Source organism: Myotis yumanensis, unplaced genomic scaffold, assembly GCF_028538775.1.
Source record: "Myotis yumanensis isolate MYYU_CA2020_CCGP unplaced genomic scaffold, mMyoYum1.0.hap1 SCAF_19, whole genome shotgun sequence".
NCBI classification, from domain to species: Eukaryota; Metazoa; Chordata; class Mammalia; order Chiroptera; family Vespertilionidae; genus Myotis; species Myotis yumanensis.
The window spans coordinates 14287651-14313855 of NW_027223770.1; the positions used below are offsets into that span (position 1 = coordinate 14287651).

Below are 26205 nucleotides of genomic sequence, written 5' to 3' on the forward strand. Positions count from 1 at the left end.
ACCAAAGCCTTTTATGCTGAGAGTAAATATTTGATTTCTGAATAGAATTCCAGCCCCCGCGGAAACTGAGGGGAACTCAGGCTTGTGTCCATGGCTGCTGAACGTGCCCTATTCAGCAGCTCTCCAGAGGAACAAAGAGGAGAAATTAATTGGCTTTCAAGTGACGGAAAGATCCAGTTTGCTGACCTATTTAAGCTGTAGTGAGGGCATTCTAGAGAACATTTCTGGAGTCCTGTTCTTCTAAAGCTTCAGTGCTTAAAGAAAAACAGAGCGAAAAATCATGGGGAAGCCACAAATACCCCCAACTCATGAAAGGCTTCATTGTTTTCCTTCTCCTGGATTTTCAGATGGTGTCCTCCCACCAACCATGTCCAGGAAGGATTCACTCCCATCCTCCATCTCTCGCCCCTTTTCAAAGAGGGAGGGGCCGAAGTGGAAATCAGCTAGTCTGCTGTGTGAAGAGCACTCCAAGTTCCAGAGATGAGTAATGTTGCTGGTGGAAATGGGATCCTTCCACCAAGTAGCAAGAAAAGCATTTCCAGGAACCGACACACGGGAGGGTGTAGTGGTAAGGTTGGGGTACAAATAAAAGACTGCCGCTAGGTCCATCATGTCTTATCTCCATCCATCCCACGTGGAAGAAGTCCAGCCTTGTTTTCATCAAGCCCAGAAGAAGGGCCAGGGTCCAGAAATTCTGGGCCATTGGTTCAATCCATGCCAAAGCTTAGCCCAGTTCGGTCTCTGACCCCATCCAGCTGGCTTAGCCTCTGTTCCCAGCTGTGCTCCAGCCAATGGTGCCTTGCTGTTCCCAGGTTCACGCTTGGGGCCCTCACTTGGGCCCCCATGAATGCATGCTACAGAGAGAGAGGGAGAGAGAGAGAGAGAAAAAGAGAAAGAGAGAGAGAGAGAGAGAGCGCGAGCGCAGGCTTATGTTAAGCTTTGATTATATTATCCCGGTCTTTCAAACTGACCAATCTCTTTCCCAATCCTTCAGGGGTTGTGCTGGATCCTCCTCCTAACCAATCCATTTCCTAGATTTTCTGGGGTTCTGTGTCCCTTATCCAATGATTCTTTTCCCAGGCCAGAGACCTCCCCTTTATGGTCACCGTCTTTGCTTTTACTGCTGCAAGTCCTAACTTTCTGCTGCTGTCATCTGGTTTCTACTGCACATGTGCTTGCCTCCCTCTGTACCATCTTGGCTTCTATTGGGCATGTGCCCAAGATGAATGCACTTCTCCTCCCCGCGCCCCCCCAATCCTGCTACAAGGCAGGATGAGATCAAGTCCCTTCTGCCAAGGATGTGTCAGTCCCCTTTGAATGCTGTGGCTTCCTAGTGAACCAGGCTTATCTTCTGGTTCAACTCCCTAATTTATTAGGCTTATTGTCTGATTCTATTTGCTCCCTTCCTTTATTGATACTAACTAGCTACCTACACTAACACTAAGAGGAGTGGGAGGAGGGTAGGGCGGAAGGAGGCTCATTCAAAAGTAGAAGAAGACAATCCCTGTCTAGGTGCTTAAATATAGTTGGAAAAGCAGCATCTAATTCTATAAGTAAGTATAATTGGTGATACATTTGCATTGCCCCTTACAAACTGTCTTTTCAAATATTATTTACTCTTCTAACAACTCTGTGTTCAGGATTTTTTTTTTCAAGGAGAAACACGGAGGTTAAGGAACCTGCTCAAAATCACGTATTTTGTAAGTCTGCATAGTTCCAACTCAGCCTGTGCTTCTTTGCCTAGTGTCCATACTATACTCCTGAAAGAAGTTGCATTCAGTCAGGCCCAGAAGAAAAAACCAGTATGAAAAAGGAAGGCTCTGAAATAAGATGTGAAGCTTATCAAGGTGGGCAAAAGGGACTGTAGAAAACAAAGCTTAATTAGCAAGAGAAATATTGGGTTCCCAGTAGTGAGTCCAGGGACACTAAGAAGATAGATCGTCATACACAGGATTCAACATAAGAAGAAACACTACCTCCACCTGTTCACTAGATTCCCATTTCCTCTTGCCCACTTAAGGACGTAGATGCAAAAATTCTCCCATCTCTCTCCTCTGTCACCAGTTTTCTCTTATCTATTGGGTAATTCCCATCAACAACAAACAAAGTGTGCTGCAATCTTTTTAAAAAATATATATATATTATTGATTTTTTACAGAGAGGGAGAGGGACAGAGAGCCAGAAACATCGATGAGAGAGAAACATCGATCAGCTGCCTCCTGCACACTCCCCACTGGGGATGTGCCTGCAACCAAGGTACATGCCCTTGACCGGAATCGAACCTGGGACCCTTGAGTCCGCAGGCTGACGTTCTATCCACTGAGCCAAACCGGTCAGGGCAAAAAAATATATATATATATATTTTTTATTGATTTCTTACAGAGAGGAAGAGAGAGGGATAGAGAGTTAGAACTTCGATCAGCTGCCTCCTGCACAACCTCCTAGTGGGGATGTGCCCGCAACCAAGGTACATGCCCTTGATCGGAACCGAACCTGGGACCTTTCAGTCCGCAGGCCGTCGCTCTATCCACTGAGCCAAACTGGTAACGGCTCAGCAGTTTCTTCAGACCAACGCGCGAGGCAGGGAACACTACACAGCGACCCCGCGCACCCACTCCTTTCCGCCGGGTTCCTGGCGCCTTCACAAGTCCCGCCCCCTCAGCGGAAGTGACGGACTAGGCCCGAACTCCGCCCTCACACCTTATCGGCCCGCCCCCGGGTAGTCCGGCAGGAAGGGGCGGGGTCAGAGAGGCTGAGGGGCGGGGCGCCCCACCGGAAGTGGCAGTTAACTGGAGGGGGTTCGTTTAGCGTCCCCGGGAGCGTTTGAGTTTGGCGAGTTGCGGCCGCTGTCTCAGCGGTAGCGGGGCCCCAAGGCCTCAGAAAGAGGCTTCTCTCTGTCCTGGGACCCCCTCCTCATTCAGCGTCTTCCCCGTAACCGGATACGGATTATTTGGACTCTCCCTCAGACCCAGGTTCTCACCCCCGCTCCCAGCCCCCGTTCTATCCCGCTGCTGCGGTCGGTCCTCCCGTCTCACCTCGCCGTGCCGCCCCTGGGTACCGTCCTCTGTCAGATCCTTCTATCCCCCATTTCTTCCGTTAGGCAATCTTTAAGCCTCCTCCTCCCCCCTTATTCCTTCCCACTGCTTTTCCCTTCTTTCCTCGCACCTTCTTCAGGAATCCCCGTTCTTGCACTTGGTCAGGCGGCTGCCTTCCCCAAGGGGCCTGCGGCTCATGGGTTAGGAAGTTGAGCTTCTAACGCGGTCGTTTGAAGATGACAGGCTTGTCCTTTCTCCTAAGCAGGAGTCACAGATTTCAGCAAGTATGGCCCCCCTCAAGAAGCGTCCAAACACCCCCAAGTTGCCCCTGGCCTTAAACCCCCGGAAGAGCAAGGACGTGCTGGCAGTGCTGGCGGAGAGGAACCAGCCTGTCGTGCCCGTGGGGGCGTGGGTGGAACCCGCCTCGCCGCACAGTTCGGGAAACACAGCGTATGTGAGTGTCAGTGTGAACCGAAATACTAAATACTGGGGTTCCTACCCCATCTTTCCCCCCCCCTCCCTTTTTTTTTTTTTGCCTCTCTGGTGTTTAAAGATAAACAGTCTGAGGATGCAATTTCTCTTCGGTCATAAATAATATATTCTTGCATTAGCATTATAGAACAATCACGGTGTATTTGCCAAAACTCACATATGTATACATGTATGTATTTCAGTTTACTTCACAAACTCTTGAGTGCTTGTTATGCACAAGCAATAGGCAACGTCTATATCTTCTACAGTGTAATCAGGACCACAGTTGGCCACATTTCATGCAACATTCATCGCTTAAAGTTTTTCTTAAACATTTTTTTTTTTATTAATTTCAGAGAGGAAAGAAGAGGGAGAGAGAGATAGAAACATCAGTGACAAGCGAGAATCATTGATTGGCTGCCTCCTGAGAAGCGAGCCCAGCAACCTGGGCATGAGCCCTGGACCAGAATCGAACCTGGGACCCTTTCGTCCACAGGTCGGGGCTCTATCCACTGAGCCAAACTGGCTAGGGCACCGCTTACAGTTTTAGATAAGTTTGGTCGTGGAGATTCAGGCCGTAAGAGAATAGAGGAGGAAAAGATGAATTCTGAGGAAATGTGTACCTATTAATTCCATGAGGACAGAGACCTGTATGTGCTGTTCGTTCCTGTCCTGGTTTATGGTAGGTCTTCAGGAAATACGTGTTGCATGAATGAATGAGGAAATACAGCTTGTGTTGGTCCTTAAAGAATGGATCTGCTGTAAGTACAAGATGGCAGGGAGGAAGGAGATGAAGGGAAACTTCTGCAAAGTTTACATGTGTGCCTGTTTACATGGTTAGACTCCTACTACTAAGTAACACATGAGGATAATTTTTTTAAATATATTTTTTACAGAGAGAAAGGGAGAGAGATAGTTAGAAACATCAATGAGAGAGAAACCGCTGAAACCGGTTTGGCTCAGTGGATAGAGCGTCGGCCTGCGGACTGAGGGGTCCTGGGTTCGATTCCGGTCAGGGGCATGTACCTGGGTTGCGGGCACATCCCCAGTAGGAGATGTGCAGGAGGCAGCTAATCGATGTTTCTCTCTCATCGATGTTTCTAACTCTCTATCTCTCTCCCTTCCTCTCTGTAAAAATCCAATAAAATATATTAAAAAAAAAAAATGAGAGAGAAACATCAATCAGCTGCCTCCTGCACACACACTGCTGGGCATGTGCCCGCAATCAAGGTACATGCCCTTGGCCAGAATCGAACCTGGGACCCTTGAGTCCACAGGCCGACACTCTATATCTACTGAGCCAAACCGGTTAGGGCATGAGGATAATTTTGTAAGAAGATTTTTATAGTCTTTCACCCAAACCTGTTTCACTTCGCTATTTGTTCAGATTTTATTATGACATTTAACACATTACATTCATAATAAGTTGTTTACATATCTACTTTTCCTGATGGAGTGTGAGTTCCTGGATCACAGGGGGGGAAAAAACCTTATCACATTTCCATCTTCATCTTAGTTCCTAACAAATATGGGCATTCGGTAAGTATTTATGGAATGCACAAAGTGTGTGAAGGTTTCTGAATGTATAGTATAGACAGGATGATGAGCATGAAGGTGAAAAGTATGAAGTTTACTTAGTGGTCCTTAGAGGAGAAATGAGGTATGTTTAAAGTAAATGTTAAATAGTAATGCAGTGTTTATTTTATTTATGTTTTTATGTATGTAAGTGTGTATGTACATATTCATTTATTTCTACTCTGCCTATTTCCAGAAAGGATTTTAAGAGTTTGGGTAATGTATGATTAAGTGCTAAGACTATGGTATTTAAAGAAGAAAGATAAGACTTTGTGAATACTGATCAGGGACTCAAATGCGATAAAATGTTCCAAATTGTTTTGGATATGTATTGGAATTGAGCATTACACAGATATTAAATACCTTTATATTCAAGTCTCTGTGTTATATAGAGGAAATAAAGGAGAATTAAATACATTTCCTGCCCTCAAAGAGATCATAATCTAATGAAGGAATCAAGAAACACTGTACTCAGTTAACGTTAATCAGAGGTACTAAGCATAACAGAGCTGAGAGGAAGAAAGGATTGTGGGAGGTACTAGGAGGTGGGTATTAGATGGTCTGGGAGATGGAGTAGGTCTTTACTAGATAGAGATTACAGGAGGGCATGCGGGGTTAAAAATGGAGCATAATTCTGAGTATGAAGGCATTTTAGAATAAGATATTTTGGTGAGTGATGAGCAATCTGGTGTGTCTGGACTGTTTCACTATTTTAGAAAATGTAGAACATAAGATGGATTTGAATTGATTCATTAAGAATTAATGAAGACACTGTTTGTTCTCAGTTCATTGAAAAATTCAGATTGGATTTGAATACTCCAAATTCCAATTTTCATTTTATTTTTTATTTTTTAAAAATATATTTTATTTTATTTTTTATTTTTTTTAATATATTTTATTGATTTTTTACAGAGAGGAAGGGAGAGGGATAGAGAGTTAGAAACATCGATGAGAGAGAAACATCGATCAGCTGCCTCCTGCACAACCCCTACTGGGGATGTACCCGCAACCAAGGTACATGCCCTTGACTGGAATCGAACCTGAGACCCTTGAGTCCACAGGCTGATGCTCTATCCACTGAGCCAAACCAGTCAGGGCAAAATATATTTTATTGATTTTTTACAGAGAGGAAGGGAGAGAGATAGAGAGTTAGAAACATCGATGAGAGAGAAACATCGACCAGCTGCCTCCTGCACATCTCCCACTGGAGATGTGCCCGAAACCCAGGTACATGCCCTTGACCGGAATCGAACCTGGGACCCTTCAGTCCGCAGGCCAACGCTCTATCCACTGAGCCAAACCGGTTTCGGCTCAAATTCCAATTTTTAGTTTGTGATTTGCTTTGAAGTTCTCAGCACTCACTAGCTATGTCTAGATTATCACCTCTGAACTCCTGTGATTTCCTTACTCTACTGGGAATTGTGGATTATAGAACTGAGTTATTTTTTCAGGATTGTTTCCTGACTTGTGTTTATAACAGAGCCCTATTGGGAAAAATGGTTGACATTAAAGTTCATTTTCTGTCTTTCATCTTTAAAGACTGCAGCATATGTAATTGAGAAAGAAATAAAGGAACAGTTAAGAAAAAAACAAGAAGCTTTGAAGCGTTTTCAGAGACAAGCCAAACACCGAGTAAATCAACGAGTTAGGCTAAGAAAAAAGCAACAGCTTCAGAAGTTCTGTGAAGAAGTAAGTTCAAAGTGAGCCCTGGGTAAAGAGTGAGTGGGAAGTGTATGTGTTCTGAGATAAGCTATGACAGTACCAGCTCACTTTCTTTAGATTCCATGCTTTGTATAATCTGATTTGCTGGTGAGAGCAGTAGATTTGTATGTAGAGAAACCATGTTTTATTCCTGTGTTGTTCTGACTCATTTTTTGCTCCTACTAATTAAAAACAATGTTTTGGATTCCTTTTGGGGTTTGAATTCGGGCTTATGCTATTTTTTACAATTAAATTTATTGAGGTAACATCTACACTAATAAAAGAGAAACATGGTAATTGGCGTACGACCACTACCCTTCCCATTGGCTAATCAGCGTATCCTTATGCAAATTAACTGTCAGCCAAGATGGCGGCCAGCAGCCATGCACTGAAGCGAGCAGGGAGGCTTGCTTCCTCCAGGGACTGCCGCCTCACTTGCCAGACTCTCAACTGCAACTCTAAGCAACTATTACTATGTTGCAAATAAGAAGCTAAACAAAACCAGCCCTGGACCGCAACATTGTATCCATGTTTTCAGCAGCGAGGCCTCAGAGCTAAAGCTGGTCCAGAATAAAAAAAAAGAAAACAAGGAGCGGTTGGGAGCTTTTAGTCAACTGCCAGTGGGAAAACAGCCCTCAGCCCCTCAGTCAGCCTGGCCAGGCACCCCAGTGGGGACCCCCACCCTCATCCAGGACACCCTTCAGGGCAAACCAGCCAGCCCCTACCCATGCACCAGGCCTCTATTCTATATAGTAAAAGGGTAATATGCCTCCCGGCACCGGGATCAGCAGAGCAGCGAGGCTCCCGGCACCGGGATCAGCGGAGCAATGAGGCTCCCGGCACCGGGATCAGCGGAGCAATGAGGCTCCCGGCACTGGGATCAGCGGAGCAATGAGGCTCCCGGCACTGGGATCAGCGGAGCAGCGAGGCTCCCGGCACCGGGATCAGCGTGACAGGGGGCAGCGCCCAAACCCCCTGATCAGCCCTGCTCTGTGCCTGATAGGGGGGAGCTCCCCAATCCCCCGATTGCCCTGCGGCTCTGTGTGTGACAGGGTGCAGTGCACCAACCCCCTGATTGGCCCTGCTCTGTGTGTGACAGGGTGCGGCGCCCCAACCCCCTGATTGGCCCTGCTCTGTGAGTGACAGGGGGCAGCGCCCCAACCCCCTGATCGGCCCTGCTCTGTGCGTGACGGGGTGGCGCCGCAACCTCCCCATCGACCCTGCCTTGAGTGTAACAGGGGGCGGTGCCCAACCCCCCAATCAGTCTACCCTGAGAGTGGCATTGCAACCTCCCGATCCGCCCTGCTCTGTGCATGACAGGGGGCGGTGCCCCAACTCCCCAATCGGCCCTGCTCTGAGCCTGACCAGGGGCTGCACTTAGGGATTGGGCCTGCCCTCTGCCACCCAGGAGCAGGCCTAAGCCAGCAGGTTGTTATCTCCCGAGGGGTCCCAGACTGTGAGAGGGCACAGGCCGGGCTGGGGGACCCCCCCCCCCAGTGCACAAATTTTTGTGCACCGGGCCTCTAGTTGGTTAATAATACATAAATTTCAGATGTACAACAAAATTCATTATCTGTGTACTCTATTACATGTTCACCACCCAAAATTTGGTTCTCTTCTGTTATCAGATATTTGACCGTCTCTACTCATTTTGCTCTTTCTCTCTGGTAACTACTATTCTGTTGTCTGTTGCCTATGAGTTTGTTTTTGTTTGTTTTGTTAGTTTGTTACTTTTTTGTTTGAAATTCGACATATAAGTGAAGTCATATAATTTTTGTCTTTTTCCATCTGACTTATTTCACTTAGCATAGTACCCTCAAGATCATTCATGTTACTACAGTGGCAATTTTTTTTTAATGTCTAAGTAGTGTGTGTATGTGTGTGTGTGTGTGTGTGTGTGTGTATATATATATATATATATATATATATATATATATCACATCTTTATCCATTCATCCATTGATGGACACTTAGGTTGTTTCCATGTCTTGGCTATTGTAAATACTGCTGTAGTAAACATAGGGATACATATATTTTTATGAATTAGTGTTTTTATATTTTTCATGTAAATACCCAGAAGAGGAATTGCTGGGTCATATGGTAGTTCTATTCTTAATTTTTAAAAGAATCTCCATACTGTTTTCCATAGTGGCTGCACCAATTTACATTCCCACCAACAGTGTACAAGGATTTCTTTTCTCCGTATCTTCTCTAACACTTACTATTTCTTGTCTTTTTTAAAATAGCCATTCTAGCAGGTATGAGGTGGTTTTGATTTGCATTTCTCTAATAACTAGTGATGTTGAATATATTTTCATGTCTGTTGGCCATCTGTATGTCTTCCTTAGGAAAATGCTGTTCAGATCCTCTGCCCATTTTTTAATCCGATTTTTTGTGGGTTTTTTTTTTTGTTGTTATTGAGTTTTATGAGTTCTTTATATATTTCGGATATTAATCCCTAATCGGACGTGTCATTTGTGAATATCTTTTCCATTTGGTGGGTTGCCTTTTTGTTTTGCTGATGGTTTCTTTTGCTATGCAGAAGCTGTTTAGTTTGCTGTAGCCCCAATTGTTTATTTCTGCTTTTGTTTTCCTTGCCTTTGGAGTCAAATTCACAAAAAACATCTCTGAGACCAATGTCTGGGAACTTAATTTTTTTTCTATGTATTTTATTGTTTCAGGTCTTAGATTCAAGTCTTTATTCAATTTTAAGTAATTTTCGTGTATGATGTACGATAGTGGTCTAGTTTCATTCTTTTGCATATGGCTGTCCAGTTTTCCCAGCACTGTTTATTGGAAAGACTTTCCTTTCTCCATTGTATATTTTTGGCTCCTTTGTTGTAAATTAGTTGCCCATGCATATGTAGGTTTATTTTGGGGCTCTCAATTCTGTTCCATTGGTCTGTATACCTATTTTTCTGCCAATACTATATCATTTTGGTTACTATAGCTCTGTAGTAAAGTTTGGAGTTGAGGAATGTGATTTGTTTATTATTTCTAGTAGTTTGTTGGTGGAGTTGTTAGGGTTTTCGATATATGTAATCATGTCATTGCAATTAATGACAGTTTTCCTTCTTTCCTTCGAATTTGGATGCCTTTAATTTTTTTCCTGCCTTTTTGCTCTGGCTAGGACTTCTAATACTATGTTGAATAATAGGTAAGGTGGGTATCTTGTCTGTTCCTAATCTTAAAGAAAGAGCTTTCAGCTTATCATTGAGTATGATTTTAGCTGTGGGTTTATCTTATTGGCCTTTATTATGTTGAGGTACTTCCTCCTATACTCATTTTTTTTAGGTTTTTTTTTTCATAAGTATATATTATAACTTGTCAAATGCTTTTTCTGCATCTCTTGAGGTAATTACATGATTTTTTTTTATATTTAGAATTAGGCAGCTGGACTCAGTTTAGATGATCCCAATTTTGTTGGTAACACCCAAAGCATCAGAGTCAGGAGCCAGTCGAACATATGCCGCCTTCTCTCCATCAGGCCTGATCAGTGTGTTGACGTTGGCCACAACAATGTCATAGAGCTTCTTCACAGCCTGTTTGATTTGGTGCTTATTGGCCTTGACATCGACAATGAACACAAGTGTATTATTGTCTTCTATCTTCTTCATGGCTGACTCGGTAGTCAGGGGAATTTGATGGTGGCATAGTGGTCAAGCTTGTTTCTCCTGGGTGCGCTCTTCCGAGAATATTTAGGCTGACTTCGGAGCCTCAGTGTCTTTGGCTGTTGGAAGATGGGTGACGTGCGGATCTTTTTTCTGTGGCCGTGGACACCTTTCAACACTGCTTTCTTTGCCTCCAAAGTCTTTGCTTTGGGAGGGGCAGGGGCTTCTTTCTTAACTTTCGATGCCATCTTCGTAAAAAGGAATTATGTGATTTTTAAAAAATATATATTTTATTATTTTTTTACAGAGAGGAATGGAGAGGGATAGAGAGTTAGAAACATCAATGAGAGAGAAACATCGATCAGCTGCCTCCTGCACACTCCCTACTGGGTATGTACCCGCAACCAAGGTACATGCCCTTGACCGGAATCAAACCTGGGACCCTTGAGTCCGCAGGTCGATGCTCTATCCACTGAGCCAAACCGGTTAGGGCAGAATTATGTGATTTTTATCCTTCATTTTGTTAATGTGGTATATCACATTGATTAATTTGCGGCTGTTGAACCATCCTTGCACCCCTGGAATGAATCCCAGTTGATCATGGTATATGATGGTATAGATGTTTTACTTGCTGTAGATGTAAGGGGATATGCAAAGGGGTCTTCTCACTTTTCCATGATGCTGACCTGGCTTATGCTTTTTTTATTAGCAATGTGAACTTTGGGCTAATGACAACTTCTCTGGACTGTAGTTTCTTCACCTATAATGTGGGGATATAATTCTTGTCTCATAAGACTGTTGTGAGAATTAGATGAGATAATATAAATTATTAGCACATAGTAAGTGCCTGGTAAATGTGTTTTTGCCAGATTTCTGCTACCTCCCCCTGGCACCAATTTTAAATCTTTTGGGCTGCTTATAGACATTATTTATACTGGGTTGGGGTGGAATCTCACTAGAATCATGTCACTCTTTCTTCCTTTGTATAGGCAGAAAAAGAAGACACTGTAGGTATGCTGCCTTCAGATCTAGAACACTTCACTTCTAAAAGAACAAGAGTTTTTCCGAAGACTTTGAATGCTGCTATTGGAAGTGCTTGGTCACCTTCTTCCCAGAAGCTTGATGATGGAATACAAGATAGAGAGAATGAGAATCAATTAATACAACATGCCCTGGCTGTAAGTACATATTTATTGTATATCTACAATTTTTTGTAGATGTATGACATATTAGGATGTGAAGTAGAGATTAGGAGGTATCACATTCAACTTTGCTTTTTCTCACCTTTTTAAAAATCTTTATAAAGTGGGAAATAGTGGGATGATGTTTATTTTAATATATGTTAAAAAATATTATATTTGTTTTTGGTAAGACAATTTAGAATCATCTTATATAAGGTGCCAAAGTGTTAAAGTTCAAAAGTTATTAGAAAGAGCTTTGGCCAGGTAGCTCAGTTGGTTATAGCGTCATCCTAATACACCAATGTTGTGGGTTTAATCCCCAGTAGAGAACATATAAGAATCAATCAACGAATGCATAAATAAGTAGAACAACAAATCATTGTTTTTCTCTCTCTCCTTTCCTCCATCTCTCTCAGTTTGTAGCATATGGGCAAGGTGATCCTAACCTTTGGTGCAAAAAAGGTTACTACATATGTGGGGGATTTTGTTTGTTAATTTTTTTTGTCGTTTAATCCGATTCTCATAATAAATAGTTCTAAAAGTCAAGTAATAATATAGGAAATTCTCAATTAACACATTCAGAGGTTTTTTTTACCTGTAACTTTTATTTAGTGATTCATTTTCTATACCTGATATTTCAAAATTAACCACCATCAGTAGATCCATTCACTTGAATCACTTGATGCTATCCAGTCAACTCTATTCATAGTATGCCTGAGCTTTTGTCCAGTTGATATCATATATTTCAGGTCTGCTGTGGGAATTATCTTCATCTTACCACTTAAAAATTATATTCCTAGGGATAGTGAGAGGAAAGCAAAATGTGGAAAATGATGATTTTGTGCAAATAAAAGTTGTGTAACTGCTAACGTGTTTGATCACAGTATGAAGCAAATCCAATTGTGCTATTAGTATAAATAGGGAAAGCTTTATAAGCACATGTTATGTTGAAATATTTAAAAACTTTTTTTTTCTTTATCCAAAACTACAACTTTTTCTTGTCTTTGTTCAGTTTGTAGTCATCATTTTTATAAACATTTTTGTTTTCTTTTATAAGATTATGAATAATTTGTTGAGCAAATATTTATTGAGCCAGGCACTGCATACAGTAAAAGGGATAGAAAATTGATTAAGACAGACGCAGTCCTTGCTTTTATGTTCCTTGTAGCTACAAATCCCACTGAAGTAAGAATTTTACTTCATCTGTATAAAACATAAATAGATCAGTCCACCAGATGTACTGTTTGTTCAACATTGTAGGGATACTAATAAAATGTGAAATAGGACCCTTTGTGGGTTTATATTTACAAGTAGACATACAAAGCTAATAGACCCCCAATTTAGTAGACATTAATATAGAGATACTTGCTGTATTTGGTGATAAAGTTGTGTTTTGGCAGTTCAAAAAAATTTAAATTCCAAAGGAATAGTTAGGAAAGAATTCCTGGAAGAGGTGGAATTGAGCTGTATATTTTGAATTGTTAAGCTGAATTGAATTGGTAAATTCAAGAGAATTTTGAGATAGGAGGGACAGTTAAAAGTCTGGAATGTGTATTAAGCCTGATATATTTGGAGTAAGTGATAGAACCTTTCTAATGCTAGTTTATAGAGGAAAAAACAGAAAATGAGGTTAGGTAGGAGGAAATCAAGTTATGAGAAGCCTTAAATGTTTCAAAAATTTTTTATAGTATGTTTTTTTCTTAAAAGATGAACTACTAAATGTTCAGTGATTTAAACCAGCGGTCACCAACCAGTGGTCCGCGAGGTCCGAAAGGTTGGCGACCGCTGTAAACTACTTCAAGCCTATAAACTTTTGTCCACACAATACCATGACAATAGACACTTTTTAAAGTTTACTGTTTCTGTTGCAGTTCTTATCCACTAGATGTCACTAAGAGCTAGACAGCGAGACTGTTCAAGCACAGCCACCTTTAGTTTTTCTAGAACTGGTTGAGTAAATAGTTCTGAATGTAAGTGTACTTTTCAATTTTCTTGTGATTTAAGGATGAAATAGTTTGATAGTTTGACATCTGGGATGTATTTCAAAATAATGTAAGGGTGAGGTGAAGTAGGGGGTTATAAATAAAACAAGACTGGCCAAGAGTTACAGTATTCTGTCTACTTTTATATGTGTTTGAAGTTTCTAATATATTTGAATTTATTTACATTTTACATTAAATGTTAGACAAGAAAAGACATTATCTAGTCTAACCTTTCTCTCTCTAAGGAATTCTTTTTATAGTGTTTCAAGTATACATATGGCCCTCTAATTTCTGCTAGAACATTGCCACTGTTGATCAACTCACTTTTTAGACTTTACTTTTTATAAGATTTGAAATAATTACAAATATTTTTTCAATATACTGAGTAAAAATCTATAAGTTTTACTCTGGGTCTAGTTTTGTACTCTCAAGTTACAGAGGATAAAATACCATGGTGATCTCTAAGAACACATCAAGTATTTGATTATAGTTATCATTTTTCTCCTTTTGGATTTTTACATTCCTTGACTCTACTAGCTTTTGATGTCTGCTGGCATTCCTTTGCTTGTGGCCACATCATACCAATCTCTGCCTCTGTCTTCACATCACCTTCTCTCCTATGGGTCAAATCTTCCTCTGTCTCTTGTAAGGATACTAGTGACCTGGTGTGCGAAATTGCATGGCCCTGCCCACCCACCCACTGCCCCACCTTGACACCCTAACCTCTCCATCCAGAGCTTGAGTGTGCCTGGCCCCGCCCCGACACCTCCGCCTTCTCTATCCACTTCAAGCCCGGCCCTCAGTCCCATGAGTCGCCTCTGGCTGGTCCCATCTCCAGAGCAACACGGCGGCTCCGCCCCATCATGGCGCCAGAGGAGAGTGTGGAAGCCTTGTACCTGCTGTGGAGTTTCGAGCGCCGCTTCCTGGTGGCGCGTGCGCTGCGCTCCTTCCCCTGGCAGGTGGGCAGCGGGCATGCTGAGTGCAAGCAGTGGGTGGCAAAGGGCCGGTGAAGGGGGCACTACGGGCCCTCGCCCCTGCCCTTCCTGCCGCGGGATGGTCCCGCCTCCTCCAGGCACCTCCCTGCTGCCACCCTGTCTCCGGAGCAATGCCGTGGCTCTGCCCTGCCGCGCAGGCAGCTTCCTGCTGAACAGTCGTTATGGTGTGAGGGCATCACAACCATTAGCATATTAGCTCTTTATTATATAGGATTATATAGAATGTGTGATAGCATTTAGGGCCCATCTGAACAATCCAGTATTATTTCCTCATCTGAAGATCTTTAACTTAATCACATCTGCAAAGGCACTTTTTTCTTATAAAGAAACATTTAAAAGTTTCAGGTATTGGGACCAGATATTTTTGGGTAGCCATTGTTCAGTCCTCATAGCAGGTCACTGAAAGGGCCTTTGGGTTGAGTTTTGACGAAGGGTTTAGATAATGACAGAGCAAAAGAATGAATATAATATATATTCCAACTGCTTTGGCCACTTGAAATTCCTGCTTATGGGACTAAAATCAATCTGTGACTCTAATTGAGTTTTAAACTCAATGGGAAATGAAAATTATGTATCCTCATTTAAATCTGTTACATTGTGTAGGGCAATAACATGCATCCTACTGGGCAATGAGTAAAAGGAGGCATATTCACCAGCTGGTGTGGCTCAGTGGCTGATCATTGACCCATGAACCAAGGGGTTGCCAGTTCAATTCCCAGTCAGGGCACATGCCCGGGTTTCAGGCTCAATTCCCAGGGGGACATGCAGAGGCAGACAATCGATGTTTCTTTCTCATCAATGTTTCTCTCTCTCTATCCCTCTCCCTTCCTTTCTCATAAAATCAATAAAAAATATATTTTTAAAAGGAGACATATTCATGGCTTTGTATTTTTTTATAACCTCAACTGCACATATACCTCTTTTTGCATTTTAAGTAACTGTTGTGATCCCTTTAGCTACTCTGTGCTAACCAAATGTAGAAATCTCCTTCCTAGTTGAATAAAGAGTGATGTTTCAAGCAGATTTCTCTGGTTAGAGGTATAGACATTGTAGAAGCAAGAACAAAACAGAGGTGATATATGCTGTAAGGAAAATGGGCTGGTTGTGAAAGTGTTTTTTATCCCTACTTCACTATTAGTAAAAATCGCAACAGTATTTACTATTTACTAGAGGCCCGGTGCATGAAATCTGTGCATGGGTAGGTTCCCTAAGCCTGGTCCCTAGGATCAGGGCCAATCTGTGGGGTGACCAATGGGGCAATCGGGGGCCTCCACTAACCCGCCTTGGCTGGCCTGGTGCTGCCCGTTTGCCAGTCCTGCCCCCCACTGCCGCAGCCAGTTGGGGCCTGCGGGCTGGGAGCAGCTCCAGCATTGAGCATCTGCCCCCTGGTGGTCAGTGCACATTATAACAACTGGTCGTTCTGCCGGTGGTTACACCATTCAGTCAATTTGCATATTAGGGTTTTATATAGATAGATATCTATAAATAAGAGTCATGATTTTCCTTCCAAGGGAGAACTAATCTCATTAAACTTTCACTGGTTGGGTTAGAACTGGTCCCTGCTTTGCCATAATTTCACTGTGTGCCACAGGGATATGCTTTCCTCCCATATGACATATAGTGCTCAGCCTAAATAAAAGGTACTTTGTTCATTTCTGTATTTTCCTTTAAGGAACATTCTATACAGATTTGTGAAATATCGAGTAGGCTGTGCTACTCTGAAAAAGAATTAAAAATAGATGCTTACTGAAATTACTAGGTAGAGATTAGTAATGAACACAAAGTCAACATACTTGGTATTAATACTCACTATCAGCTGTTACTTAGAGTACTTAAACTAATTGGTTCTGTTGAGATGTTGGGGTTTGTGTCCTCAGGTAACTTAGGAAGGCTTCATGGAAGAAGGGAGATTTGAAAAAATACTTTAAATAACAACATTCTTCAAATGTAGGGGTGAAGAAGGGTTCATGTAAATAGGAAAAAAGGATTTTAGGAGGACTAGGAATTAGAGACATCTAGCAAGGAGTAATAAAAGGTAATTAGGTATGCAAGGACCAGAAGGTAATAAGTCTGTTCAATAATTTCTAGTGTAATAATTCAAACTTTTAGGTTCTGATATTTTTGTGTACAGAGTATAAAACATACCTTATTTAAAAAAATTTGAGCCCTTAAATCAAGTTATGAAATGCAGTCTCTTAATAAAAATAATGTAAAAACACTATCAACAGGTCACAGTCTCCTTTATAAGTAATCCTCTTGTCTTAGGTCTCTCATTTCTTAATAATAGGGGCCTGTGTTCTTGTTGGAACACTTTAGTGAATTTGGTATTAAGACATTTGTTTGCTTTTTTTCCCTTTCCCCTGACAGCTTAGGAAAACCATGAAACAGGCACGTCACCAGCTGGCATCCTTTAAAACTATGAGTCAAAAATATGCAGCAGTGTTTCCAGAAGATACAAGGAAAAGCTGTCCCACCCAACAGGTAAATTAATTTCTAATAAGTTTTTTAATAGAGATAAAAATATAGATAAAGATTTATTTATATCTAATTTCAACATTACTTACAACTGTAAAATAATTGGAAATAACCTTAAATATCCAATAGCAGGGAATGGTTAAAAAATTATGATACATCTATATACAACCATTCTAAAAACTATCATGATTTCAAAGAACATCTGAAGACAAGGGAAAGTGTCTGTAAGGTAAAGTTTAGTGAAAAAAGTAGGATACAAAATTATATACAATATAATCTCAATTTTAAAAATTCATTCAACAAATATTTATGGGACATCTACAAATGCCAAGACATTGTGTTAGAAGCAGGTGAAAAGATGAACAAAGATGCCTCAAGGAGCTTCTGTGCTGTGGGGAGGCATATAATAAAGAGATATCTATTATATTCTATGTAGAATATAATTTCTAACAGTAAGTGCTATGAAAAAAAAATAAAGTAAAATAAAGAGATGGGGAGAGAATACTGTGTACATAGACAAAAGCCTAGAAAGAAGTGGATCAAGAAGTTAATACTGATTATTTCTGAGTAGTTGTATTATAGGTGATTTTTATTTTCTTCTCTTGGTTTCCTTTCTTAAAAGAAAATTTCTTAAAATTTTTTCTATAATGTATATATTTTGCTTTATAATTAGGAAAAAATACTGTTATTTTTAAAAAAGAAAGAAATTGTTTTGATTCAACAGATAACATAAGAGTGAATAATTGGAACCCAAATGCGGAGCTAGACTGAAAAGGATATTTAAGGCTATACTTGTAAAATAACACTGTTTTGGTGCCTACTTATTTCAGTGTTCACATATTTGGATGCTAAACTCCTTTACTTTCCTTTGTTTACATAATTTTGGGATTAATTTCAAGTTTTGGTAGGCAGCATCTAGAAAAATGGACCATTAGGCTTATTTATTTATTTATTTATTTTTGCTACCATAGACTCTGTTTTATTTAGTTCTTCCTCAGCTTTGCTTCCCAATTAGTATTCTTTTATATTTTCCTACATTGTACATATATATTTTATTTTTGTATTTTTTTCTTAAGTATCTCAACAGTCAAAAACACTTGTCACTTATATGTTTGCAGTTGGTAGAATACTAAACTATACTGTCTCCCTCCCCAGTGTTAAGAAATTTATAATTAAATTTCAAAATACAAGTGGGCAGCGGTGTGTATCCATATATGGCATTCCATCTAGTTGCATTCATACTGGTTACCTTTTCCTAAAGAGCATTGCCATATTGAGACTCAACGTAGAGTTTCTTTTGTACCTAAATTCTTCTCAGTGGCTTGGTATCTTTTTTTTTTTTTAAATATATTTTATTGATTTTTTACAGAGAGGAAGGGAGAGAGATAGAGAGTCAGAAACATCGATGAGAGAGAAACATATTATCAGCTGCCTCCTGCACACCTCCCACTGGGGATGTGCCCGCAACCAACGCACATGCCCTTGACCGGAATCGAACCCGGGACCTTTCAGTCCACAGGCCGATGCTCTATCCACTGAGCCAAACCGGTTTCGGCTGGCTTGGTATCTTGACACTTTTCATACCTACCCTAGATTTGGACTGATTCCAGGGTACTGTTAGAAAGAGGCGATTGGACACATTCTAATAAACCAGAGAAAAAGGGTTATTTGATGCTAGAGATTGTTATTTTATATTGTGTGGAACATGTTCAAACTGCTCAATTGTTTTTTCCCACAAAGAGTACTGTTCACAGGTCTGACTGAAATAATTATCCAGTAGAAGGAAGGAGGATTAAGCCTGAGATAACATCCTTGGATAAGCCAGTTGTATACGTCAAAGATGCCATTTAAGTGCAATACATTATTATGATGGTGATGACGATGATGTTTAATTCAGGCTGCTGCTTGAATTCAAAGAATTCATGTATATTTTTCAGGTGTAACATCAGAAACAAATCTCCATATAATTGAGAGTGATTAAGAAATTCGTGAAGTTTTTCTTATCACTTATTTCAAATATGTAATCCTTCCCTCAGATCTGAAGTTTTCTACCTTCTCAGTTATCTGAAGTGGAAACCTTCCAGTCAGAAAGGAGAACCATCTATAGTCTATTTGAATTCTGGTTTCATTTCCTTGTTAGATTTTTTTTTTTACTGACATTAGAATCTGTCTGGTTGTTATTGTTGTTCCAGACCTGGAGCTTTAAGCAGAAGATATACTTGCTCGCCTGCTGTCAGGTCACCAAGACAAAAATCATAAGCTTTCTGAAATTGTTACTGGCATCTTTTTATGTGCTTATTGCCCACTTATGTATTTCTTGTGGAGAAAATGCCAGTGTGATACCATTTTTTAATTGGGTTATTTGTCCTATTATTAAGTTGTAAGAGTTCTTTATATATTCTCAGTACAAATCAGATACATGATTTGCAAGTATTTTCTCCCGTTCTGTGAGTTGTTGTCATTTCACTTTCTTAATGCTATCATTTGCAGCACAGAATTTTTAATTTTGGTGTGTCCAATTGATCTAGTTTTTTTGCTGTTGTTGTTGCTTGTGCTTTTGGTGTGGTATCTAATAAGCTATTGCTTAATCTGAGGTCCTGAATTTTCCTCTTATATGCTCTTCTAATAATTTTATAGTCTTAGCTATTACATTTAGGTCTATGATCCATTGTGAGTTAATCTCTATATGTGGTGTGAAGAAGTGTTCTAACTTAATTCTTTTGCATATGGATATCTACTTGTCCCAACACCATTTGTTGAAAAATTATTCTTTCTCTATTTAATTGTCTTGACATTTCTTGAAAATTAGTTGACTGTACTATTAAGTGTAAGAGTTTATTGCTGTCTTTACAATATTGTCTTTGGCGATCCATGAAGATGAGATCTATTTATTTAGATCTTCTTTAATTCATTTCAACAATATTTTATAGTTTTGAGTGTACATTTTTGCACTTATTTTGTGATGTCCTGTTTTTGTAATATTTGACTATACTAACCTACTAAAATTGTATTAGTAGTGTGGTAAAGCCTAGGATGTTATTGCAGTCACATTGTTTCCACCTGTAATAGATACATTTGGATTTTTAGAATTTTTATATAGACATAATATTTTCATTTTTGTTTGTGTGTTCTTTAGGAACCTGACTCTGAGGAATCTTCATCGATTACGATAGACAAGAAAGGGAAAGAAAAATTGTTTTGGAAGAACCAACAGGGTTTCTTTTCTGAAGAGAAGAACAAAACTTTCAGCAGAGTTCAGGTAAAGCAGAGTGAAAGGAGTTAGTATAATTGAAATTAAACTAAAATGACTTAGACTAGGGATGCCAGTACTGTTGTACTGGTTTGGGATTATAGTAAATCTAAATGGTTACGTGGAGCAAAGTCTATAATTTCACATTTTATTCTAATAATTTGTTTGACTACCATATCCTTTTAAGATTATTTTAAGAGTCTCTGGAAAACCTATATTTGATGTTTATGTTCACTTTTAGAAAATACAATTTAAAACTCCATTATATGCTGTAATAGAAGAGGAACAGCTAAATGAGTTACAGGATATTCTGCCAGAAACCCAAGATTATCTTTCAGAAACCCAAGGTGATCTGCTGGAGACCCAGGGTGATCTAACAGGAGTGCAGAGTGTTAAGCTGGAAGCCCAGAATATTGAGCCACATTCCCAGGCTGTTGAGCTGGCAGGCCAGCCTATGGAAGGCCAAGTTGTTGAACCCAAAGCCCAGGCCATTGAACTTAAAGTCCAGGTTGTTAAGATAGAACCTCAGAGTCTGATGCTGGAAGCCCAGAGTATTGAACTAGAAGATGGAAATATGTTGGAAGTCCATGATTTTTTATCCCCAAATCAGGCTTTTCTACCCAAAGACCAGAACATTCTACCCAATGACCAGAATATTTTACTCAAATGTCAGGACCAACATATTCTACGCAAAGACCAGCATGTTTTCCTCAAAGACCAGGATATTCAACCCAAATATCAGGACCAGGATTTTATACCCAAATGTCCAGACCAACATATTCTACGTAAAGATCAGCATGTTTTCCCCAAAGACCAGGATATTCAACCCAAATATCAGGACCAGGATTTTATACCCAAATGTCCAGACCAACATATTCTACGTAAAGATCAGCATGTTTTCCCCAAAGACCAGGATATTCAACCCAAATATCAGGACCAGGATTTTATACCCAAATGTCCAAACCAACATTTTATACGCAAAGACCAGCATATTCTTGCTAACAACCAGAATAGCGTATTCAAATTTCAACACCAGCATTTTCTACCCAGAGAGCAATGTGTTCTCACCAAAGATCAGCATGTTTTCTCCAATGAACAGAATACTCTATACAAATGTCAGGACCAGGATTTTCTACCCAGATATCAGGTAAAATGGAGTGGGAAGGAGATAAAGCAAGAAGAAATAAGCTACTTAAGGTTTGGAGTGGGATTTGCAGGGACTAGATTGCAACTAATTTGGAGATTCATAGTTGGAAAAGATAATATCCTGGTTGATTTCTAAAAGCTCTGGAGTTCTCATTAAGTCTTAAAGTAATATCAGCAGCATGTTACCCTGTCTGAACGATGTACCTTTAAATATATACATATATATAATTGATTTCAGAGAGGAAGGGAGCGGGAGAGAGAGAGATAGAAACATCCATGATGAGAAAGAATCATCGGTTGACGACCTCCTGCATGCCCCCCACAGAAGCCCACAACCCAGACATGTGCCCTTGACTGGAATCAAATCCGGGACCCTTCAGACCGCAGGCTGATGCTCTACCACTGACCCAAACCAGCTAGGGCTGGGCAATTACTTTAAATAAAATCTTTATTAGGGAGACTATTTCTGGCAGCCATAATCTGCTTTGACAGCTAAAGACAGGCGAAGGAGTGGCCCACAAGTGTCCAGTAGCATCTTATACCAGATTACAAGGCCAGCCCTCTACTAGAGATCAGTTAGACCAAAAGGAAGAAGTAAGAGATTGACAGGAATTATTTAGGGGTGTGGCTGGGCTAATGTGGAATAGAGTATAGTGTTTTTTTTATTCCATAAGATGTCCAGTTATTCTCTGACCTCAGAGAACTCCAGAATTCTTACTATAGCCTAAAGTACTATTGGTTAACATGTCTTTCTAACTGAACAATTGCTATTTTGTGTTTGTTCTGTTTTAGAAAGCAAGTTAAAGCAGCCAGCATCAATTTCCAGAGGTAGGAGAGGGAGAGAGGTATTTTCTTTGGATGTCCATCAAAATCAGGCCTCCATCAGGGACATGGTAGGACACAAAAGGGAGAGAGACCAGCAGGAACTGAGTTGTTCAGGGTTTAGTTTGGAGCTTGCAAAAATTGTTCTCAGCTAGAACGGACAAAAAGTATGGTTTTCTGTTTTATTCCAATGTATCCTGAATTTAAAAATTACCATAAAGTTCACAATAAAGCTCAGAATGTTATTGCTATCATATTATTCCTACTAGACAATTTACAGTTTGTATTTATTTTCTTTTAGAAAGTCCGCTTCAAGGAGCCATATTCTGTTATAAATGAGAAAGGGAGAGATGGCTTTTCTCTGGCAGGTTATCAGTCTCCAACTCCTAAAGTCCAGGACCAGGTGTGCATCAGAGATCAGGTAAAGCAGAATAAGAAAGAGATAAATGGGAAATAATGTGCTGGGTTTTAGACATTCTCAACAACTGGTAATGTGAAGTGTAGTCAGGTGCAAAGGTCCCTGGTCTAATGAACTGTATCAGTCAAATCAGTTCTGTGATTCAGAAGGCTGATAAACCATGTTTAGATTCTTCTTTTTGTTGTTAATCCTCACTTGAGGATATTTTTTCATTGATTTTTAGAGAGAGTGGGAGGGAGGGGGAGAGACTGACAGAGAAACATTATGTGAGAGAGCCACATCAATTGGTTGCCTCTTGCATGTGCCCTCACTAGGACCGGGGATCGAACTTGTGACCAAGTATGTGCCTTTGACCGAAATTGAACCTGGGACCCTTCAGTCCACAGACTGATGCTCTATCCACTGACCCAAACCAGCTAGGGCTGGACAATTTACTTTAAAAAAAAAATCTTTATTAGAGGAACTATTTCTGGCAGCCAGAATCTGCTTTGACAGCTCAAGTTGGGTGAATGTGTGGCCTACAAGTATCCAAAAGTATCTTTTACCAGGTTCCAAGGCCAGCCCTCTACTAGAGATCAGTTAGACCAAAAGGAAGAAGAGATTGACAGGAATTACTTAGGAGTGTGGCTGGGCTAATGTGGAATAGAGTATAGTGTTTTTTTTATTCCATAAGATGTCCAGTTATTCTCTGACCTCAGAGAACTCCAGAATTCTCACTATAGCCTAAAGTACTATTGGTTAACATGTCTTTCTAACTGAACAATTGCTATTTTGTGTTTGTTCTGTTTTAGAAAGCAAGTTAAAGCAGCCAGCATCAATTTCCAGAGGTAGGAGAGGGAGAGAGGTATTTTCTTTGGATGTCCATCAAAATCAGGCCTCCATCAGGGACATGGTAGGACACAAAAGGGAGAGAGACCAGCAGGAACTGAGTTGTTCAGGGTTTAGTTTGGAGCTTGCAAAAATTGTTCTCAGCTAGAACGGACAAAAAGTATGGTTTTCTGTTTTATTCCATAGTTTCTTGAGTTTATAAAATTACCATAAAGTTTACAATAAAGCCCAGAATGTTATTTCTATCATATTACTCCTACTAGACAATTTACAGTTTGTATTTTCTTTTTTTAGAAAGTCCACTTCAAGGAGCCATATTCTGTTATAAATGAGAAAGGGAGAGATGGCTTTTCTCTGGCAGGTTATCAGTCTCCTACTCCTAAAGTCCAGGACCAGGTATGCATCAGAGATCAGGTAGATCGGAATAAGAGAGAGATAAATGGGAAATAAAGTGCTGGATTTTAGACATTCTCAACAACTGGCAATGTGAAGTGTGGAGCCTGGTGCAAAGGCCCCTGGTCTAATGAACTGTATCAGTCAAATCAGTTCTGTGATTCAGAAGGCTGATAAATCATGTTCATATTCAACTTTTGTTGTTATTCCTCACCTGAGGATATTTTTTCATTGATTTTTAGAGAGAGTGGAAGGGAGGGGGAGAGACAGACAGAGAAACATTATGTGAGAGAGCCACATCTATTGGTGGCTTCCTGCTCGTGCTCTACCAGGGCTGGGGATCGAACCTGTGACCAGGTATGTGCCCTTGACCGGAATCGAACCCAGTACCTTTCAGTCCACAGGCTGATGCTCTACCCACTGAGCAATACCGACTAGGGCACCATGTTCATATTCTAGGAATAGAATCAGACTGTTTTAATTTACTAAGATTACATTACAGCTTTTGCTGAAGCTAGTGGAATTACCTTGTGGTAATTGCCCTGACATGAATAAAGTAAGAAGAAGTAGTAGATCCTAAATTACTTAAAATTTGAGGAGTTTGTGAGACTATTCTGTATATGGCTTGGGATTAAAAATTAAGGCCTACGGAGTTGAGCTAAAAGTGTCACTTCTTGTTCAGATCAAAATGTATCAGAATATCTTCACCTGATAGCATTTCCCTGGAGTTCTCATTGCAGCCTACAACATTATGATTAGCATGTTACCCTGGTTAGACAATTTCTTTTCTGTTTTTGTTTTTTCTTTAGAACATGTTTTTCGAGCAGCCGTCATCTTTTCTGAGAGAAGTGAGAGTGAGAGATGAATTTCCTCCGGAGTATCATCATTATGTTAACCCTCAAGTCCAGGACCAAGCCTCCCCTGGAGATCAGGTAGAACAGAAGACTGTGGGGAGGATGTCACTTTTCAAAGGAGTAACAGAGACAAATTAAGATTTGGGCTGGAGCTTATCAAGGTAGCTTATATGTAGGATACATAGATTGGAGGCTTCTAGAGTTAGGCTAACAATATCATCTTTTCAGTTATTTCAAAATGAGCCCCTTCTAAAGACTGCAGATGAGAAAGCATACCTTTGTCCAGGGGTCCTCAAACTTTTTAAACAGGGGGCCAGTTCACTGTCCCTCAGACCATTGGAGGGCCGGACTATAGTTTGAAAAATACTATGAAAATTCCTATGCACACAGCAGCGGCAAAAACACCCGGTGGGCCGGATAAATGTTTTCGGTGGGCCGCATGTGGGCCGCGGGCCATAGTTTGTGGACCCCTGCTTGTGATTTGAGTTAACTGAGAGACAGGATTTATATAATTGGTTAACAGTAAATTGTTTTTTTAAACTCAAGTCCTTTAGCCTATTTATTTGGCCTTATACATCTATAATAATAAAATCATAGTATGCTAATTAGACTGGATGACCTTCCAGACAAAGCCAGGGCTACAAGGGAAGCCTGGGTCCCGGGTGCCTGCTGGCGGCTGGAGAGAAGCCTGGGTGCCAGAGGGAAGCCGGTGCCGGCAGCCGGGGAAAAGAAGGCCTACTCTTGCACGAATTTTTTGCATCGGGCCTCTAGTTATTTTATAAATGCTGAAGGGAGTCTACTTTTGATCAACAAATGCAGGATACCAAACCCAGGCATCCAGTTTGCAGACCAGTTATGATGGCTACAACAAGCTATTTGCTGCCTCAGAACTTCCTGAACTTTACTAGTGTTTGTGCATGAATTATTGGGGACACCAAGTAGGAGTACTTGTGAAAATGACACCAACTTGTCTCCTGGATTTTCCTTGAGAAAATGCTAGCAACATTATAAAAATACTAGAGTCCCAGTGCACGAAATTTGTGCACTGAGGGGGAGGTGTCCCTCAGCCAGGCCTGCACCCTCACGCAGTCCAGGACCTTTTGGGTGATTTCCACCTGCCAGCTTAGGCCCACTTCTCGTTGGGAGTGGGCCTAAACTGGCAGGAGGACATCCCTCTAGCAATCCGGGACCCCTTGCTCCTTACTGCCCACCTACTCGCTGTTCCTTACTGTTCAGCTCACTGCTCCTTAGCACTGCCATGGAGGCGGGAGCGGCTCCCACCACCACCACTGCGCTTGCCAGGTGTGAGCCCGGCTTCTGGCTGAGTGACGCTCCCCCTGTGGGAGCAACTGACCACCAAGGGCAGCTCCTGCATTGAGGGTCTGCCCCCTGGTGGTCAGTGCGCATCATAGCAACTCGTCTTTCTGTTCGTTCCACTGTAATGGTCACTTAAGCTTTTATTATATAG

General features: G+C 40.9%; 1 protein-coding gene and 1 pseudogene across 2 annotated transcripts in view; one reads left to right on the forward strand and one right to left on the reverse strand.

Moving 5' to 3' along the window:
• The window catches only part of CCDC15 (coiled-coil domain containing 15), a 71591-nt gene that overhangs the window by 22500 nt on the left and 22886 nt on the right, over positions 1–26205 (forward strand). Inside the window, exons 1-10 of one of the 2 annotated variants that reach the window (XM_070399720.1) lie at positions 2828–2972; positions 3301–3489; positions 6621–6770; positions 11383–11571; positions 16919–17032; positions 20163–20285; positions 20518–21423; positions 22546–22665; positions 23785–23886; positions 24693–24815. In XM_070399720.1, the coding sequence (XP_070255821.1) occupies positions 3322–3489; positions 6621–6770; positions 11383–11571; positions 16919–17032; positions 20163–20285; positions 20518–21423; positions 22546–22665; positions 23785–23886; positions 24693–24815 (1995 nt within the window). In that variant the 5' untranslated portion in view covers positions 2828–2972; positions 3301–3321. Of the gene's footprint in view, positions 1–347; positions 569–2827; positions 2973–3300; positions 3490–6620; positions 6771–11382; positions 11572–16918; positions 17033–20162; positions 20286–20517; positions 21424–22545; positions 22666–23784; positions 23887–24692; positions 24816–26205 lie in introns of those variants that run through there. The other variant, XM_070399721.1, reaches the window with a different exon arrangement.
• Positions 10174–10641, reverse strand: LOC138997851 (large ribosomal subunit protein uL23-like; annotated as a pseudogene).